The sequence below is a fragment of the Hemiscyllium ocellatum genome, chromosome 7 (genome assembly GCF_020745735.1).
Source record: "Hemiscyllium ocellatum isolate sHemOce1 chromosome 7, sHemOce1.pat.X.cur, whole genome shotgun sequence".
Lineage (NCBI taxonomy): Eukaryota > Metazoa > Chordata > Chondrichthyes > Orectolobiformes > Hemiscylliidae > Hemiscyllium > Hemiscyllium ocellatum.
The window spans coordinates 105,868,208-105,888,006 of record NC_083407.1 but is presented as its reverse complement, the minus strand read 5'-3'; the positions used below and the strand labels follow the sequence as shown (position 1 = coordinate 105,888,006).

Below are 19,799 nucleotides of genomic sequence, written 5' to 3'. Positions count from 1 at the left end.
CACTTCTGTTTGGCATCTTGCAGAAGATGCTGCTGAAAATGTGTTGCTGGTTAAAGCACAGCAGGTCAGGCAGCATCCAAGGAATAGGAAATTCGACTTTTCGGGCATAAGCCCTTCATCAGGAATGAGGAGAGTGTGCCAAGCAGGCTAAGATAAAAGGTAGGGAGGAGGGACTTGGGGGAGGGGCGATGGAGATGTGATAGGTGGAAGGAGGTCAAGGTGAGGGTGATAGGCCGGAGTGGGGTGGGGGCGGAGAGGTCAGGAAGAAGATTGCAGGTTAGGAGGGCAGTGCTGAGTTGAGGGAACCACTGAGACAAGGTGGGGGGAGGGGAAATGAGGAGAAATCTGAGTTCATTCCTTGTGGTTGGAGGGTTCCCAGGCGGAAGATGAGGCGCTCCTCCTCCAGCCGTCGTGTTGTTATGTTCTGCCGGTGGAGGAGTCCAAGGACCTGCATGTCCTCGGTGGAGTGGGAGGGAGAGTTAAAGTGTTGAGCCACGGGGTGGTTGGGTTGGTTGGTCCGGGCGTCCCAGAGGTGTTCTCTGAAACGTTCCACAAGTAAGCGGCCAGTCTCCCCAATATAGAGGAGGCCACATCGGGTGCAGCGGATGCAATAGATGATGTGTGTGGAGGTACAGGTGAACTTGTGGCGGATATGGAAGGATCCCTTGGGACCATGGAGGGAAGTGAGGGAGGAAGTGTGGGCGCAAGTTTTACATTTCCTGCGGTTGCAGGGAAGGTGCCGGGAGTGGAGGTTGGGTTGGTGGGGGGTGTGGACCTGACGAGGGAGTCACGAAGGGAGTGGTAAGATGCTTGTGTGCATGTATGCCATAATGAACTTGGCACATCTTTGACCAAATAGCCTCCCCTATTGCTTAACAGAACAACTTGCACTTACACGGTACATGTAAGTGCCATACAATCAGATAAAATTTAAAACAGAGCCCAACTAGGAGATATTAGGGCAGGTTTGGCCAGAGGTATGTTTCTGCTATAATACAGTAGTTCAGTTCTCATGCAATCCTGTGTCGTAAGAAAGTCGAGTAATAGTAGCACCATTTAAACTAATGGGACCAGAATCGCATTATAACCAATATACACGTTAAAAGTTTGTGCTTTAGAAACGGTGTCCCCCAACTCATCAATCGCGTTATAGCCATTTTGCATTAACGAAACACGCATTATAGCAGAATGACCCTGTATAGGAGGGGGAGCGGTACTCCAATAATGGTCATGAGATTAAAACTCATGATACAGAAGAGGACAGAATTGAAGGAACAAGGAGCTCCTAAAGATTGGGAGTGTCTGGAGATGAGCAAGGGCCATGAAGGATTTTGAACATAAAAGCCAAGAATTTTACATTGATGATGTTTCCCAACTGGAAGCAGATGAGACCAGGGAGAGTGGATGAGTGTGAATTGGTGCAAGTAACAACAGGCATCAGAGTTTTGCATGAACTTGAGCTTATGGAAACTACAAGGTGGGAGGCTTCTTTGTAATATAAACAAAACATATACTCATCTAAGGAGTAGAGTCACTAGCTAGGCAGCATTTGTCAGCATTTGAGAAGATGGTAATGAGCCAGGGGGGCACTGGAATTGTTTAGTCTGAAAATAACAAAGGGGGACATGGTGGTCTGACATAAAACTTTATAGTCTGTTGTCATGCACAAATGACCAGAGAGGTTCAAATGCCCTGTGAAATCAGACACTGTAAAGGAATTTCACCCTCAGAGAGGAACAGGATAGCATTGAAAAATGACAGGAAGAAATAAATCTACTCAGCCATCTTCTGTATTAATTGCAACTTGCACAAAGGACTTTGTTCATAAAATCCATCATAATACCCCTGCACCATACTGAAGCGTCAGCCTTGATTTCTATATATTTGTTCATGGGCCAGCTTTTATTATCCTATTCCTAACCACCTTTGGGAAGGGACAGATGAGCTCCCGCCTTGAGTTACTGCATTACTTTGGAATATAGCACTGCTAGGAATAGAGTTTCAGGATTTTGACTCAACAACAGTGAAGGAATGTAATTTCAAGTCAGGACGATGTGTGATTTGCAAATGATGGCAAACCCATGCATCTGCTTCCTTGTCCTCCTTGGTAGCAGAAGTCACAGGTTCTGGAAAGTGCTGTTGAAGGAACCTTGGTAGGATGCTGCAGTACATCAGCGCACTCTACAACCACATTGGATTAATGAATGATTAAAGGTATCTGATGAGGTGCCAATCCCAAGGGATGCTTTGTTCTGGTTGGCAAAAAAAACTTTGAACTCCACTTATCCAAACAACAGGAGAGTATTCCATTACAGAACCTTTACTCAAATCTTTGAACTTGAGCCTTCACCTTTCTGACTCAAAGGCAAGAGAGTTACAAATGACTGAGTTATGACTGACCCCATTATGTACAAATCTTAGTTAATGTCCAATGCATCATTTTACTATTAAGGTTGTTGCAGTCAAGCCTGACCTGCACCCTGGCCAATGTTCACATATGCCCACATTTAACCACAAACTAATTGATAAAAACCTGAAGCAAGAACTCTCCCTGATCAATTTTCTTCCTCCTCTACTCGAAAACAATAATGGAAATGGTTACAAGGATCTTATTGTGGATACCGTCAAAGAGTTAATCTGCCCAACAATTAATGCTATTTGCAGCTTTCATAACTGCAGACAAATGTGTGCAGATGTTTTGTGTCATTCAACATCTGGTACAAGTAAATATGAACTTTCCATACAACGTGCATAAAGATGAGAAGGATTCTTTTTTGTTTGCAGACAGCGATGATGATATGGAATGCAATGCCTGAAAGGGTGACAGAAGCAGATTTAATGCTAAATTCCAAAAAGATATTGGAAGTGCACTTGAAATAGAAACATTTACAGGGCTGTTGAGAAGAAGCAGGAGAACTAATTTGAGAATTCTTTCAAAGAACTGACACAGGCACAATGGGCCCGGTCCCCTCTTCCTCTGGAGTAAGATTCAATCATTCCAAAAGGTACACACACCCATGTGATGACCTTTAATTTTTAGCCACTTATGTTACATCAAATTTAAAACTGTTTCACCTGATTATATTTTTATAAATAGAAATTGTGGTGGAATTTATTGTTTGTTACTCTGACGACCCTCTGGTTGCAACTCCAAACTGTGCGCGTGCACAGAAGGTTAAAAGAATTTGCAAATCACTCAGCGTAATGGATGACTTGAGATGAACACAGTGGGCACTTTTAAAGCTCATTCTTCACCTCCACCTCCTTGGGGCACATAAATTCATGAAATGCCAACAGCAACCAAAAGGGACGAGGGAGTCCATGCTTTCTTTGCCTTCTAAGACACGCCGGTGACATTCCAATTATCCATCACATTTGGGAGGAGGCAACTTCTGGTTCACTCAGGTAGGAGGCAGACAGAAGTAGGTCAAGGGGCAGTAAGCTGCTGCCTGGTGAGGGAACATGTATCCCAAGCAGAGGAACGGAACTTGCAGCTCTGAACCAGACACAAAAATATCATGCCACCTTTGGTCGATGGGCAGAAACTGATGGGCCTGAAGTATTGGAATTATTTCCCTAAACATCTCTATTTTCCCATTTCTCTCACCTCCTTGAAATTATATCTTTTGGCCACCTGTCCAAGTGGCTTGGTATCAAATTTTATTTGACAATGGTCTTGAGCAGTGTCTTGGGATATTAATGGTGCCAGATACATACAAATAGCTGAAATTATCAAGCTATTCTGCCCAATCTTCTCCCCCCCCACTCCAAAATATATTGGTTGACCCAGGAAGAGATACTTTTCGCGATGGGGGAAACAAAAATGGAGTGGGTAGACGTACCGAGAAAAAGGCTTTAGATAAACTTTCATTGCCTGCCTGACAGACACATCACAGTTGCACAGCAGGAACCAGAAAAATAAATCAGAAAGATTTACGAGTAAGTGCAGTCTGAGGCAGCTAAAATGAACACACAAGGGCTGTGGATGGAGAAGCGACTGATAATTCACTTGGAGGCAGGAAATGTAAAGTTACTGGGAACTTTAATCAGTCTCTTTTCCTCACAAGGAAACAGAGAAAGATAAGAAGAGATGCTGCATTTCCCTGTGAGATAAAAGATGCTATTTCCATGGTTACAATGGGTCAGGACTGAGGGGAGGAAGTAAAATATCAGTCTCCAAACTAGGGTGTTCTTGAATGTCAGCGTTGCATTTAGTGATGAGTATCGTGTAGATAGATTGCCTTTTTTGTTCCTTATTTTCTGCCCACCCTGTGTTTTTTTTTCTTAGATCTCTGTCATTATCATTCTGGAGCTGGCTGCTGCAAAATGTTGAGTTCTACAAGAGGCAGACTGAGAGAGTCAGAGAGAGAGAGAGAGAGAGATGTGGTTTGTCTCACACACCAAGACATTGTCCAGTATTTAGCAACATATCTAAGCTATGATCTCCAAGAGGACATTGGGCTGTAATGTATAAGAAATCAATTGCCCAGAGAAATCTGAAGTGCCACACACTGCTCTACAGCAGCATGTGAAGAATGGTCAATAAAGGGACAATTCCAGAGAAGTCTCAAAGGTTCCATCCATGGCACATAAACAGTCCAAGAGGTAACAGCAATGTTCAGCTGACAGACCCACAGTGCATGTTGTAAACTTGACAGATCTGAAGATTTTACTTCCATCCAAGTGATAGGCCCCAAAAGAAATGGATAACATGCAATGTACGTCAAGACTGACATGGGTGAAGGACAAATATCATCCTTTGATGCACTGTTTGAGATGTACTCAGTAAACTGACACATTGTGATACAGTCCACAAAAGATAAGCTAAATGCTTGCTGACATTCCATGTATTATCCATCTTAAAAACCAACATGGATCCTCAAAGTCAATAGATGTGAAGCTGGAAGAGCACAGCAGGTCAGACAGCACCCGAAGAGGAGGAAAGTCAACATTTTGGGTTGAAACCCTTTGTCAGATCCTCAGGATGGACACTCAAGATCTTTGACATAATTGAAGCAGATTGACACTCTATCATCAGTCTTAAGGCATGCAGAGACCTACATATTATTACAATCCGTGAGGTGAAAAACCCATCGGTTTCAAAGCTTCCAGGGTGTAACATCAACGTGATACATTTTGGTCACAGCCAAGCACAGCACATCCAAACGCTGTCAGACAATGACCAGCCACAACAGTTCACAAAGGTCATCATAATAGATTAGCCTGAATGCATCCAACAGGTCCCCAAGCTTGTTTTAAGGATATGAAATAAGGTTCTCTCCAAGAATGTAAACTTCAAGGAAACATGGGGTAGGTCTTGTGGTTTTATGACAAGAATGTAGACTTTCGGTCACGTGCCCACAGGAAACAAACAAGAGATTAGCTCATGAATCCACATTAAAGTCTGGCAATAATAAGGACATGGATCAACTAATCAAACCATCAATCTCAACAATCAACAGAACCTCTTTCCTTGTGCATAAGATTCCTTCTGAGCCATGGTGCAACATTGTGATTGATACTTTGTGTCCAAAATATGATTATATTCTGGTGACTGACTACCTCGACATGTTCTCTTTTGTGAGAGAGACTGAAGATTCTAGTGCAACAGTTGTTGACATATTGACTGCATGTTATATTGTTGTATTATAGCATGGATTCACTATATCTTGAAAATGGTTAAATGACAGCACAACATGTGCTATTCCAGTGCTAAGTACTCACTTCAACTTCAATCTCTCTGTATAATGGAGTCAGTGTGGTATCTTCAGTCAGTTAGCTCTGGTCATGTCATGTTAAATCAGATCAGTAAACAACGAACCCAGACAATGTGTCTAAGTCTGCGATATCACAGCCTTGTGACAGTTAGAATGGTAAATAAACTTCAGGAAATCTGTCTCACAAGAACCAGCATCTCTCTAGTAGATGTCATCCAGGGCAACGCAAAAAACCATAAACAGCATCAGTAGCATGAGAGAAAATGAGGGGCTCATAGACTGAGAGGGAAGGTGGGAGGGACAGGCAGAACAGAAGTGAGAGAGTGGTAGGAGAAGGGGAAGGTGTGATGGAGAGGTGAAGAGGAAGGGTGGAAGGAATGAATGGAAGTGGGAAGAAAATGAGAGAGAGAGATAGAGAGAGAAAGACACAGAAAAAAGAGAGGAAGGGAAAGGGAGGGGAGAGAGAAAGGAAGAGAGAGGGAGAAAATTTAAGGAGTGAGAGAGGGAAAGAGATGGAAGGAAAGAAAGAGAAAGGAAGCAATGGAGAATGAAATGCTTGGACTGAAATGCAATAATTATATCAAGGACCCATTGTGCAGACGCAGAGACACTTCAAGAACTAGTTGGACCAAAGGATCTGTTTCCTGCCGTATGACTCTATGTTCTCTCAAGTAATTGGCAAAAATTACTTGGGACTGACATCCGAGTGTGTTGATTTTCCCCTTTGGAAAGTGGTCAAATATGTAAATAATTGGAAAAGGTGAAGATATCAGAGGAGAATGGAGAATGCTTTAACAAGCTAACCTCAATAAGGTAGGATACTGATCTCATGGAATAGATTGCCATTGAGTGACAGGTGGGGAGACTTGTTGCCTCATTTCATTGCCCCAACAAGAGAACAAGGTGGTCTTTACACCAGTATGTTCATATGGAAAATTTACAAACTTTCAAACAACTAATGTACCTACATGCCATAAGAAAGTTAAAAAAACAAAAGACAAGAGTAGTAGACAGCACATAAAACCACATAACATTTTACACAAAATAGGGCAAGGAATGATATATGTACAGACATCTTTTCTCTCACAGGAGAGAATCCGTTACCAAATTTAAATATTTGACACTGTACCTGTAAGCATGTTTTAAATGCTTGTCTGTCAGTCCTAAGTGATCTATTCTTACATCATCTGTTGGTGCCCAGTTCGCTCCCTGTAAAGTTATGAAAGGCAATTAGTTACACAAGAATCACATCAGGAGATTATTGGAGCTATGTGTCAACTCAATCAAGTTGGTCAGATTCTACATAGAATTAGCATCATAGAGATATACAGCATGGTAAAATGTATCCTCACATTTTATCTTTTAGACTTTTGGTAGTAAATGCTAAGCTAATTGCAGAATTCAGTGAAATATATTAACATGAATATTAAAATCTCATGCAAGTATTGCAATGATAGGGTTAGTTAATGGAAGCCAATAACTTTACTGATTTGATTTTTACTATTAACCAATCTATAGTAGAACTTCCAAATTGCAAACTGTTAATAAATGATTCACAATATTTATTCTTTCACTAAGGAGTCCTCAGGAAAAATACTGATACGAAATAGAATCTTTCGATATAAAAAGGCTTATCTCACCATGTCTTTGATACAAAAAGCTTTGAATTTTACAATTATTAAGCCCAGAGTACATGACCTAGAACATAAAGCCAATTTCAAGAAGTAGTTACAGAGTTGATGATCAGGAAAAATGCCCAGCGTATTTACAATTGTAACATCATTGATTTGAAAAACAAATTCAAAAACGCTTGCAGATATAGATTTTCATGGCTTTACTGGCCCCTCTGCAGATGTTAATCAGTTAACCATGCTATGGAACAGGGGATTTTAACACATCACTATCAATCTAATTACTGGAAAAGCTATTGTATGCATTAGATGGCACAACACCTGTGCAGACAAATAATTGTAATATGGATGCATCTCATGAAACTGATTGTACTGGGACTGAGTGAGCATAAGAATCCTTCGTGACATTTTTTGCAAGGTACCAAAGGGAACAAACTAAAACACATGTTAAAGAAGCCCTAGGCAAGCAAGTGATCACTTGATGTTTTGGCATAACTTGCATTTACATCACACCTTTAACATGGTAAAATATTCCAAGATACTTCAGGAGCGTTTACAAATTAACATTTGACATCAAGTTACATAAGATGATAGCAGACAGATAGACGAAGGTTTTAAGTTTTAAGAAGCAGTTTTGAGAATGGGAGAGAAAGAAGAGTGTAAAACAGACATTGAAAGGTTTAGGGACGGAATTGCATAGCTTAAAAAAAGGACTGGATTTATATAGTAATTTTCATCACCATTGGAAATTTCAAATCACTTTGAAGCCATCAAGGCACTTTTGACATATAATCACAATTGCAATGTCGGAACATAACAGCCAATTTGCTCACAAGAACCTCCTTTCAACAGCAACGTGGGAATTAATGACTAGATAACCAGCCTTTATGATGTTGACAGAGGGTTAGATATTGTGCATGACATTGAGTCAGCTCCTTTGTTCTTCTCCAGAATAGTGTCATACAACAAAATATGTTTATCCAAGAAGGGCCTCTGCTCACTAGCACATTCAAAATGACAGCACCTCTGATACTGCAGTATACCCATCGCACTGGTCTGTCAGCTTTCATTTCAGTTTTTTGTGTTCAAGTTCTGAAGTTGGATGTGAACCAAGAATCTTGTGACTCAGAGGAAAGTGTGTTACCAAATGAAACACAGCTGACACTCAGGCAGCTCAAGCCCAGAGGTCAGACTTGAGAGACATGTTGAGAACCAAGATTGTATCAGTTTGTCGACAGTGGTACTTGTTTTCCCCATCATTAATCATGACAAAAATCCCAAGTCAAGGAGCTGAACTTGCATCATCGCCAAAATATTGTAGGTTTTGGAATACAAGTGATTTGGACCTTGAGCCATTGCGTATCTGCAATTAGTCACATATTATTTTAATTTGTTGATGAGATGTGGCCATTGCTGGCTGGGCCCATATTTATTGACCATCCCCAGATGCCTTTGAGAAGGTTGCCTTCTTGAACTACTGCAGTCCACTTGTTGTCAGTAGACCACAAAATAATGTATTGGAGGGAGACCCAAGATTTTTATCCAAGAGCACTGATAGGATGACAAATGTTGCCAAGGCAAGAAGTTGTTTGGAGTGGAACTGGCAAGTGGTGGCATTCCCATGTATCTGCCACCCATGTCCTTCTAGAATGGTAGTGATTGCCGGTTTGGAAGATGCTGTCTAATGAGCCTTGTTGAATTTCAGTAATGCATCTTGTAGATGGTGTACACTCCTGTGATTGAACATACCATGTTAAAACTGAGTTTGATCTGATTAGTGTGATCATAGTTGAAATTAATAATTTCACGGGTGCAGGGGATACCAATTTGAGGCAATGGATGCAGCCATGTCTCAAGTGGCAGCATTTTGACTTATTTCCGAGACAGAAGGAATAAATGGGTCATTCTTGGGTTGGCAAGCTGTGACCGGTGGGGTATAGCAGGGATGCATGCCTATTCATAATCTATATCAATCTGGAAGTGGGGATATTTCCATGTTTGCAGGTGACAAAAACCTGATGGGAATGCAAATTATAAAAAAAAAATGCAAAGACGCTTCATTAGGATTTAGATAAGAGTGAGCAAGCAAGAACATTGCAGATAGAATATAGTGTCATTATGTATCAGCTTATTCAATTTATAGGAGGAAAGGCACAGAGCATTTCTTAAGTAGTAAGAGATTGAAATGTTTTGATGTCCAAAAGCACCCAGGTGCCATTAGTCATAAGTTACTGAAAGCTAACATGCAGGTGAAGGAAGCAATATGGAAGGCAAATGGTGGGTTCATCTTTATCACAAGATGATTTGAGGATAGGAGTAAACAAGACTTGCTTCAATTTTATTGAACAGTGATGAGATTGCACCTGGAAAATTATGTTCTGGTCTCTTTGTTGAAGGAAGAACATACTTGCTCCTAAGGAAGTACAGCAGAGATTTACCAAATTGAAGCCTGGGATTTTCCTACAATGAAAGATTAAGGAGATTGGGCCTGTATTCTCTGCAGTTTAAAAGAACGAGAGGCACTTTCATAGAAACTTACAAAATGCTTAAAAGGCAAAATAGGGTAGATGCAGAAAGGGTGTTTCCCAAGCTGTGGGGTTCTAAAACCAGGGAACACAATTTTAGAATAAAGGGCAAACCACTGAGTGCTGAGATGAAGAGAAACTTCTTCACTCAAGTGATATTGAACTTTTGGAACTCACTACCCCAGAGGTTGGTGAAGGTCAGTCATTAAGTTCAAGGAAGAGATTGATAGATTTACATTCACGAAAAACATCTAGGAGAATATGTGGGAATATGGCATTGAGTTGATGATTATTTGTTATCTGGAGAGGCAGAGTGGACCCAAGGATCTGAACAGTCGATTTCTGTTCCTAGTTTTCTTGTTGCATTTCTAAAATGTTATATTTTTCAGTCCCGCTTGAGTATTATGCACAAACTCCAAGGTGGTGTTCACTGAGGAACAGAGGGAATGCCAACTGCTGTCTTTTTGGATGAATCATTAATCTCAGATCCTATCTGCCCTGAAGTGAAGATAAGAGATTCCATGGCACTGTTTAAAAGGGCAAGGTAGAGGGAATGGGGATGGTTCTTCTTTGTTTCTTGCCAATTATTTATCCTACAATAAACATCACAGTTAGCTGATCATTTCATTCGCTTTGTAGGATGTAACTGTGCACGAACTGGCTGCAATTTTCCGACACTTTTCATTTGCTACATTTTCTAAAACATTAATTGATTGGCTGTAAAGCTCTCTGGAATGCTCCAGGGTTACCATTACAATACAAATCATTTTCTTTGAAACTATTCTACGGACAACCTAATACTTTGAATTATTTTGGACATAAACAAAAGAGAATGTAGTTTTAGATCAAATATTTACCAGATGTAACAACTGGTATTTTGTTGAATGCTTCTAATGAATCTGGGAAGCTTGACAACAATGACATGAACAATTTCCATTTATGTAACACTTCTAATGCAGTAAACCATTCCAAAGAGCTTTAAAAGAGTCTTACAAAATATAACCAAAACAATAAGATGATGCTATGGCAGGTGATCAAGAGATTTGTCAAGAAGATATATTTTGAGGAGCAACTTAAAAGAAGAAAGAGGCAGTGAGGTGAGCAAGTTCAGGAAGGGAACTCCATAGCTTAAGGTCTCTGCAGATTGCCAATGACAAAGCTACTTATATAAATAAAATCAGCGCTGGGCGCAAGATCAGACCTAGAGGAACATGAATAATTCAGAGGGCTGTTGGGTTAGAGCGACACGGAGGGGCATGACCACAGTGAGATTTGGAAAACAAAAGTCGCGGAATTTAAAGTTGACGCACTTCGTAACTGGGAGCCAATTAAGTATCCACTTGGAGACAAAAGACAGGTTAACAAAATCTTTTACACATGTAGGAAATGCAACATGGCAATTGCATTCATTTTTACTTTGCTCCCTTGCTAATCTTCACAGAGCCAATAAAAGCTATCAATTCAAAAACACTGCATCTAGCAGTGGACAATTGAAATTGATGGCTTTTGACAGACGGGAAGCTGAAGGCCAAAGTCAGTAGATCTCAACAAATAAACCACAGGCAAGAAGTACGTTCTTATCTTAAGAAGCCTGACTGCCAAAAGAACTTCAAAGGCAAGTTAAAAATGTTGACCAAGGGAGGCTGTCTGGCCATGGTTAAAATATTAGACAATAACCACCTTCATTTGTAATACGTTCATACCAAGACAGATCAAAGCCAATGGCACAGTCTCATTTTGCAGAGCGAAAGAAAACAAGATCATCAGAATTATCAGAAGTGGCAACATCAACAAAAGACAACAGGCTAGCCAATGATGTTCTCTTAATGCAACTGTAATACATATGCAGAAGCATATGCCAAAAGTCAGAACAGCCAATGTCTGAGAGTAGATTCCAAATTGGCACTTCAGGCTGTTTACAATGCCCATTTCTTTCCTGGAAATGTTGGATAGAATGAGGATGTTCTGTTCTCAGCCTCACATGACTACATCTGAAAGAGGTTTATTTTAGAGTAGTTTATTGCGAACAGATGCAGTTACAGAAATGTCCGGTCCAATTGTGCAGGTACGTGGAAAACTAGTCCCAAATTAGTGGATTTGTTGAAAGCAGAGTATAGCAGCAAACCTGAGACAAAAACAGACACAGCTACTCTTTCAAAGCGGAAGGACATAGAGCCATTGAGACAGACCCTTCAGTCCAATTCATCCATGCTGACCAAATATCTTAAATAAATCTAGTCCCATTTGCAAGCACTTGGTCCATATCCCTCTAAACTCTACCTATTCATGTACCCACCCAGATGCCTTTTTAAATGTTGTTATACCAGCGTTCACCACTTCCTCTGGCAGCTCATTCCAGACATGCGCCACCTTCTGCATGAAGTGGATTTGAACATAGCAGGAATGGTTCGTAAGTTTGCAGATGACACCAAAATTGGAGGTGTAGTGGACAGTGAAGGAGGTTACCCCAGAGGACAATGGATATTGACCAGATGGGCCAATGGGCTGAGGAGTGGCAGATGGAGTTTAATTTAGATAAATGTGAGGTGCTGCATTTTGGAAAGGCAAATCAGAGCAAGACATCTACACTTAGTTGTAAGGTCCTGGGGAGTGTTGCTGAACAAAGAGACCTTGGAGTCCAGGTTCATAGTTCCTTGAAAGTGGAGTCTAGGTAGATAGGATAGTGAAAGTGATGTTTGGTATGCTTGCCTTTATTGCTCAGGGAATTGAATATAGAAGTTGGGAGATCATGTTGTGTTTGTACAGCACATTAATTGGGCCACTATTGGAATATAGTGGGCAATTCTGGTCTCCCTGCTACAGGAAGGATGTTGTGAAACTTGAAAGGGTTCAGAAAATATTTACAAGGATGTTGCCAGAGTTGGACAGTTTGAGTTATTGGGAGTGGCTGAATAGGCTGGGTCTGTTTTCCCTGGAGCGTGAGAGACTTGAGGGTTGACCTTACGGAGGTGTATAAAATCATGAGAGGCATGAATAAGTTAAATAGAAAAAGCCTTTTCCCCCCCGAGTGGGAGAGTCTAAAACTTGAGGGCATAGGTTTAGAGTGAGATGGGAAAGATTTAAAAGGGACCTAAGGGATAATTTTACTTCACCAGCAGCTCAACATTGCATAGTGAGCACAAAAGCTGGACCCCCCCACCCCCGCCCCATTTTCAGTTAAACATATATGTAGGCTTAATAATGTTCAGAATCAACAATTCCACTTATTTTCATATGAATATGATGCCTCAGTTAATCTAAACTGAGCTAAGTGAACCAATGCATACTCATGTGGATATTTTGGGCATTACTAGAATTGCCTGGTAAGACATTACCAATTTGCTTTTCTGAAGCGTTAACATAGTAGGAGAATCCCCTCACTATATAAGATTGTAAGATACTTGAATAATACCAAGTAATCTGATGAACCACAGGATTTCTTTACAAAACTTTCAGCTGGAATTGGCAGTACTGAAGAAATTCTCACACCTTTCTGTTTGCATTCCAGACTGCCAGCCAGTACAAACATCATAGCGTTAGAATAACAGAAAATACTTCATTAAAAAGTGCACTGATGTGCTTTAGTTTTAATTACTCCTTGGGGGAGAAAGGGGAATTCACTGATCATCAGCAAGAGCCTACCCAAAGGACGGACAGCGGATCTGTTTGGCCTTGTATTATCCAGCTGTTGGTTAAGTAGAATGCACACAGGGAAATCACCTCCTGGCCCTGAAATACTTGAGCCGCGGCCAATCTTCCACTGTCTCTGTATTGCACTTCCCCACCATAATTACAAGCAGAGCAACAGCCAGGCAGTGAGTTACAGCACAGGCCTATAACTGAATCTTTTTGAGAAGGTTGCGGGGGGGGGGGTTTTGTAAGGGGAGAGAAGGAGAGAGAAAGAGGTGAAGTAAAACAGGCAGAGAAAAGGAAAGAACAGAGATAAGCATTAACAGGGAAACACAGACAACAGGGCTACAGGAAGGAAAAATAACAAATTCCAGAGAATATGGCCTTGACAAATGGGCAGATTTAGAGAAGCAGAGGATTTGGGGTTAGGGCAGGGGCTTCATAGAAAGGGGTGGGGAGAGGGGTTGGAGGTAAATATTTTCAAAGCCCAAGTTAGTTTACTAAACGTACAAATACATGATTGTACAGTCAGCCACCAGCAACACTGTAGGGTTGGGGTAAAATTCCACAGATGCCCTTCCCACCATTCACCCTCTCTGCTATTTTACATGGGGCAGCCAAAGGCAGATGTTCACTCATGCCCCGATTGAGACTTTTAATTGGCCAGGTCTAGGCCATTTTCCACCTGTCCTCTATTCAAAGGCTGGAAGGAGGTGATGGGTGTGGATGGGGGAGCAGTGTCTTGCTTGAGGGCCCCTTTACCCAATGTGTAAATCTAACAGATGATGCTTTCGCTCCACCACAGCTACGCCTCTCTTAACACCCACCTTCCCATCCAGGCTCAACTCCCTTCCCGACCATAGGATCCCAACACCCCAATCCCCACCAAGCACTTGCATGTTCCTTGACCTGCATCGATTAGGATCCGGAGACAGGTTGTTGCCCCAGTCCTAACCACTGGGATGCCAACTTGATCAGCTGGCAGTTTTCTAATCTGAGGTGGGACTCCTGCCTGAGTGAGAGGCAAAAAATACCCAATCTCTAGCCAATTAATGTTCCTTGAACAGTTGAATGGCTGATGTGATTGACAGGGGTCAATTCTCACTGATTCTTCCAGGGCGGGGAGTCAAGGTTTTAAAATGAGTTGACCGAGGATGAGAATATGTTGTCATACCAGGTGCTGTAGTTTCAATGTACAGCATTGAACAGTAGATGTATCAGTGGGATTTGGATGCGGAATAGGCTGGGGGTTGAAAACCTTTGGATTAAGTGATGTTACACAGAATGGGAGAGCTTTGGGGTAGATGAGGGTTATCAGTTCCCCAGGTGGATGTAAAAGACTCCAAAATACTGTTTTAAATAAAAGAGTAGGGGTGTTCTGCCTTGCATCCTCATTAGTATTAATCCGTTAAGCAATATAATTAAATAAATAATCAGGTCATTGGCTCATTGTTGTTTGTGGAAGCTTCCTGTGTGCAACTTTCCTACATTATAACAGTGATGACATTTCCAAAGATACATAAAGCAAATTTAAGTGGCCTTGGTTTAATGTCTCATCTAAAAGACACCACCTTCAACAGCGCGGCACAGCTTCAGCATTGTATTTAATCAGCAGTCGGGATTTTCTGCTAAAGGTCTCACAGAGTGCCAGTGGCTCAGCAGTTAGCACTGCTGCCTCATAGCGCCAGGGTTCGATTCCACCCTTGGGCAACTCTATGTGTGGAGTTTGCACATTCTCCCTGTGTCTATGTGGGTTTCCTCTGGGTGCCTCCCACAGTCCAAAGATGTCTAGGCTGGGTGGATTAGCCATAGGAAATGCAGGCACAGGAATAGGGCAGGGGTTGGGTCTGGGTGGGATGGTCTTCAAGAGGATTGGTGTGGACTCAATGGGCTGCTTCCACACTATAGGGCTTCTAAGTGGGATTTGAACCTTCAACCTGGCCCAGAGACCCTGGTGCTACCAGCCAAGCTGTAATGCATATAAATAATAATTAGAATCCAAAACAGTAGACAAAATTCTCATTCAAGTCTACTGAGAGACACTTAATTTTCCTGTTCAGAAAGAGAGCACTGAGTGTAGGCAGTATTATAGAATTCCAAACTGGATCTTGAAGATCTTCGCTGGGCCATGAATTGAATTCAAGCAGACATCAAAAATATCATGGGATCAGACTCCACAGCAAAGCAAGAAAGAACAAAAACTGGTCAGAGGTCACTGAACAAAGAATAAAAAGACACCCAGCGGTAGAGTATTGGAGATGCCTTCCGGTACCCATGTTTTACATGTCCTATTACATATCACCCAACCCCTGCCCTATCCCTATAATCCTGCATTTCCTATGACTAATCCACCCCTATGCAACCATAATTGTGGTCGCCTGGAATACTTACACATAACAATTGGTTCCTAGCTACTCTAGTTCCTAGCTCTTTACAAACAAGGTAACTACAAACAAGGAGCAGTAAAGAACCTCAGACTTGTACCAGATATGACAACAAAGGCAGAGAAAGCAGCTTCACTGGAAAGTAGCAGCGAAGGTAGATGTCACAGTGAAGCCTAGATTCCAATGAAGAAATTAAAATTGACTCAGATTGAACATTATACATGGATACAGACAGACATGAAAGCAATGACAAAAAGAATGCAAAAACAAGCATGTTTAAGGAAGCACGTACACGAGAAATGGAAAACAGGACATCTCTGCATAGGACAATGCAAAATAAAAACAAGATGATGATATGATTAAACTTTTTAAAAGTCATTTCATATTCATGTACTTTGATGCCATATAATTGCTGCCTTAAATCAGCCTTTTATTACAGTGCTCCCAGTCTTGGTTTGACGCCATTGCAGTGCAGGAAATATGCTGGAGTAGATCAACCTTTGAATGTACCTTACATTTGAAGTGTGTGGTGCTGGAAAAGCACAGCCGGTCAGGCAGTAGCTGAGGTGCAGAAGAGTCGACATTTTGAGTCTGATGAAGGGCTTATGCTTGAAACGTTGACTCTCCTGCTGCTCGGATGCTGCCTGACCAGCTGTGCTTTTCCAGCGCCACACTCTTAGACTCTGATCTCCAGTGTCTGCAGTCCTCACTTTCTCTTGTACCTTACATTTGCATCAATAAAATATGCAGCAAGCTCCCTAATTTTTCCAATTTCACTTACTTGCTTTAAAAATGTAACTGCCATCACTCTGAATGTCCTGATCATGCAGTATGCTGCTACTGTCAAGGGAAAAGTACAGCACAGTGGCCCCAAATTTTTCATTTTGCTATCTTGCTCTTCAAGATGAAATTTAATGGCTGTCTGTGGAAACATTCTACCAAATGTATCTAAATCATTGTGGAATTCACAGTGATAGCTGTTTAATGATTTTTATTCAGAATAGCTCAAGTTTGGAAATTTCCTTTCTTCTTTACAGGAACACTCAAGAGTGCTGTATGCATGGAGTGGGGCAGTCCAGTGAGCATGTCACCTCAATCACAGAGTTCAAGGGAAGAGACAAGTACACAAGCAGAGGCAAAAGAAATACTTTCACTAGAATCAAGACACAAAAAACTGAATCACTGTTGAAGCAACTGAAAGGTTATAGAAAAGTAGATTTCCCAATACAGCACCATCTAGAGTATAAGCTGAACAAATGCCTCCACTACATCACATCTCAATTGTCCTGGCCAATATTTATTCCTCAATACATACATGGCCATTACCACATGTGGGAGCTTGTTGTTTGCAATTTGTCTGCTGTACTTCCTACATCACAACAATTGCCATAGCACTACATTGACTGTAATGTGCTTGGTGATGACCTGAGGTTATTCAAGACATATGAACACAAGCCTTTTTGTACAATCGTCGTGAGAGGCAAGAACGTACATTTTAAACCAAGAGTATTGAAAATGTATTGAGGGATCTCAGAGTGAAATACAGTGCACAGAGAACATAGAACAGCACTGCACAAGAAAAGGTTTTTCGACCCACCATGTCTGCTCCATCCATGTCATTCTAAACTAATTTCATCTACCTGCACATGAGCTGTATCTATTTACTACCTGCTTATGTGTCTGTCTAAAGGCCTCTTAAAGTTTGTTAATGTATTTGCTTCAGCCACCTCTCCTGACCATGCATTCTAGGCACTTATCTCTCGGTGTTAAAAACTTTCCTCACACATCTCCCTTAAACCAACATACCTCTAGTATTTGACATTTCCCACCTGGGGCAAAGACTCCAACTATCCACCCTATCCAGACCTCTCGTAATTTATCAAGTTGTCCCTCAGCCTCTGATGCTCAAACAAAAACAATCCAAGTTTGTCCAATCTCTCCTTACAGCTAATGCATTCCAATCCAGGTGACATTCTAGTAAACCTCTTTTGCAGCCTCTCCAAAGCCTTCACTTCTTCCTATAGTGTGGGGATCAGAACCTCACACAATACGCCAAAATATGGTCTATTTCTTATACAGTTGCAACATAATTTGCCAACTTTTGTACTCACTGCCTGGATCAACAAAAGAAAACAATCTGTACACTTCATTTACCACCTTCTCCACTTGCATTGCCACTGTCAGGAACCTATGGATTTGGACCTCAAGACCCCTCTGTAGATCAATGTTTCTCAGTGTCCTGCAATTAGCTGTATACCTTCCTCTTGCATTTGACCTTTCAAAATGCATCACCTTATACTTGTCTGGATTAAACTCATCTGCCATTTCTCTACTCAATTTTCCAATTGATCAATATCCTGCTATATCCATTGATGGCCTTCTTCCCTATTCACAACTCCACAAACTTTTGTCTGGCCTGTAAACTTACTAATTAGACCACCTACATTTTCATCTAAGTTATTTATATAAATTATGATCAACAGAGTTCTTTATATCTATTGCCCTAACTGTAATTTCAAAATTGAAATGTTTTTGCCCTCTGGCTGCATTACTGATATGGAATGAATTTTGTAAATATTGAAGTCTATTACAATTGTATTGAGTGGAAAATGCAATATAGGATAGAGTTGACTTTTCTTGTGAATGTTGTAACATTGAAGCTGAAATGTTTACAAAGATATCATTTCACAAATTTTCTGAACAAAATATATTTGTGGAGAAATTGGGTCAACAAAAGCCTTTTGAAAATATGTTTGAAGACAAAGCTTCTGACTTCTTGATGATATAACCAACTGGAGAGATAAACATAAAGGAAATTAGATACGAGGACTGTTTATAAAGAGACCTGGAAAACAAGGTATTAGGCAAAATGTACAACCAAATATGCATACCAGAGCACAGCGTCACCATTGTTTATTCAGTGAGGGTCCAAAAATTACATGCTCACACAATATTAATACAGTAAAAATAAGTGTGCATAATGTTGCTGAAACAGCTGTTATAATCAACAAATCCAAGGAAACTTGATCTGCATTTTATGGTTTACACAGAATGGTTTCGATTTGCAAAAGTCAAGACTGTACCAATAATTTCCTTTCCGTATATGCAAGTTTAGCCATATACAGAATCCACTTTGAGAGTTTCAGCAAATGCCTCGTGTTAATACACAAACAGTGACCTGAGAAGTAAATATTTCCTCACAGGTTTTATGAGAGTCTATGTAAGAAGTTAAATGGGTGGACACAGACATGGAAAGGCAAGAACTGAGGATAATAATGGGTTTTTCAATTGAACAGCACAGGATGCCATTGGCCATGAAATAGCAATCTAGTCTCTCTCTTTTCCCATAGCCCCACAAAGTTCTCCTTTTCACATATTTATATTATTCCCTTTTGACATTTTCTACTAAATCTGCTTCCAGCACCTGCCTAGGCATGTATTCCAGATAATTACAATTCACTGTTTATAAAAAATATTAACAACTCGACTCTGGTTCTTCACCAATTATCTTGAATCTGTATCCTCTGGTTACAATCCGACTGCCAAGGGCAACAGTTTCCATCATTTCTACTCCATCAACACCTTTCACAACATAATAACACCTCTATTAATCCTCACCTTGCCTTTTGCTGCCTCAAGGAGAGCAATCTCAGCTTCTATAAGCTCTCATGCAACAGAAGCCTGACATTCTTGTTACCATTCTAGTAAATCACCTATACTCTCAGAATCAGGCCAGCACAGGAGGAGGTTATTCAGCTCACTGAGCCAGCATCAGCTCTTTGAATGAGCATCTTACTTAACGGCATTCTCCTGCCTTCTCTCCATCACCCTGTACATCGTTCCTTTTGAACACTTCGATTGAACCTGCACTGACCACAATAACAGTGCACAGTGCATTCCATATCCTCACCA

At 41.0% G+C, this 19,799-nt stretch overlaps 1 protein-coding gene across 3 annotated transcripts in view; it reads right to left on the bottom strand.

The window, feature by feature from the left end:
- LOC132817259 (partitioning defective 3 homolog B-like) overlaps positions 1–19,799 on the bottom strand; it is a 993,739-nt gene that overhangs the window by 558,343 nt on the left and 415,597 nt on the right. For all 3 annotated transcript variants that reach the window (XM_060827625.1, XM_060827628.1, XM_060827626.1), the window contains one exon: positions 6,847–6,926. In XM_060827625.1, coding sequence (XP_060683608.1) covers positions 6,847–6,926 — 80 coding nt within the window. The remainder of the gene's footprint in view (positions 1–6,846; positions 6,927–19,799) is intronic.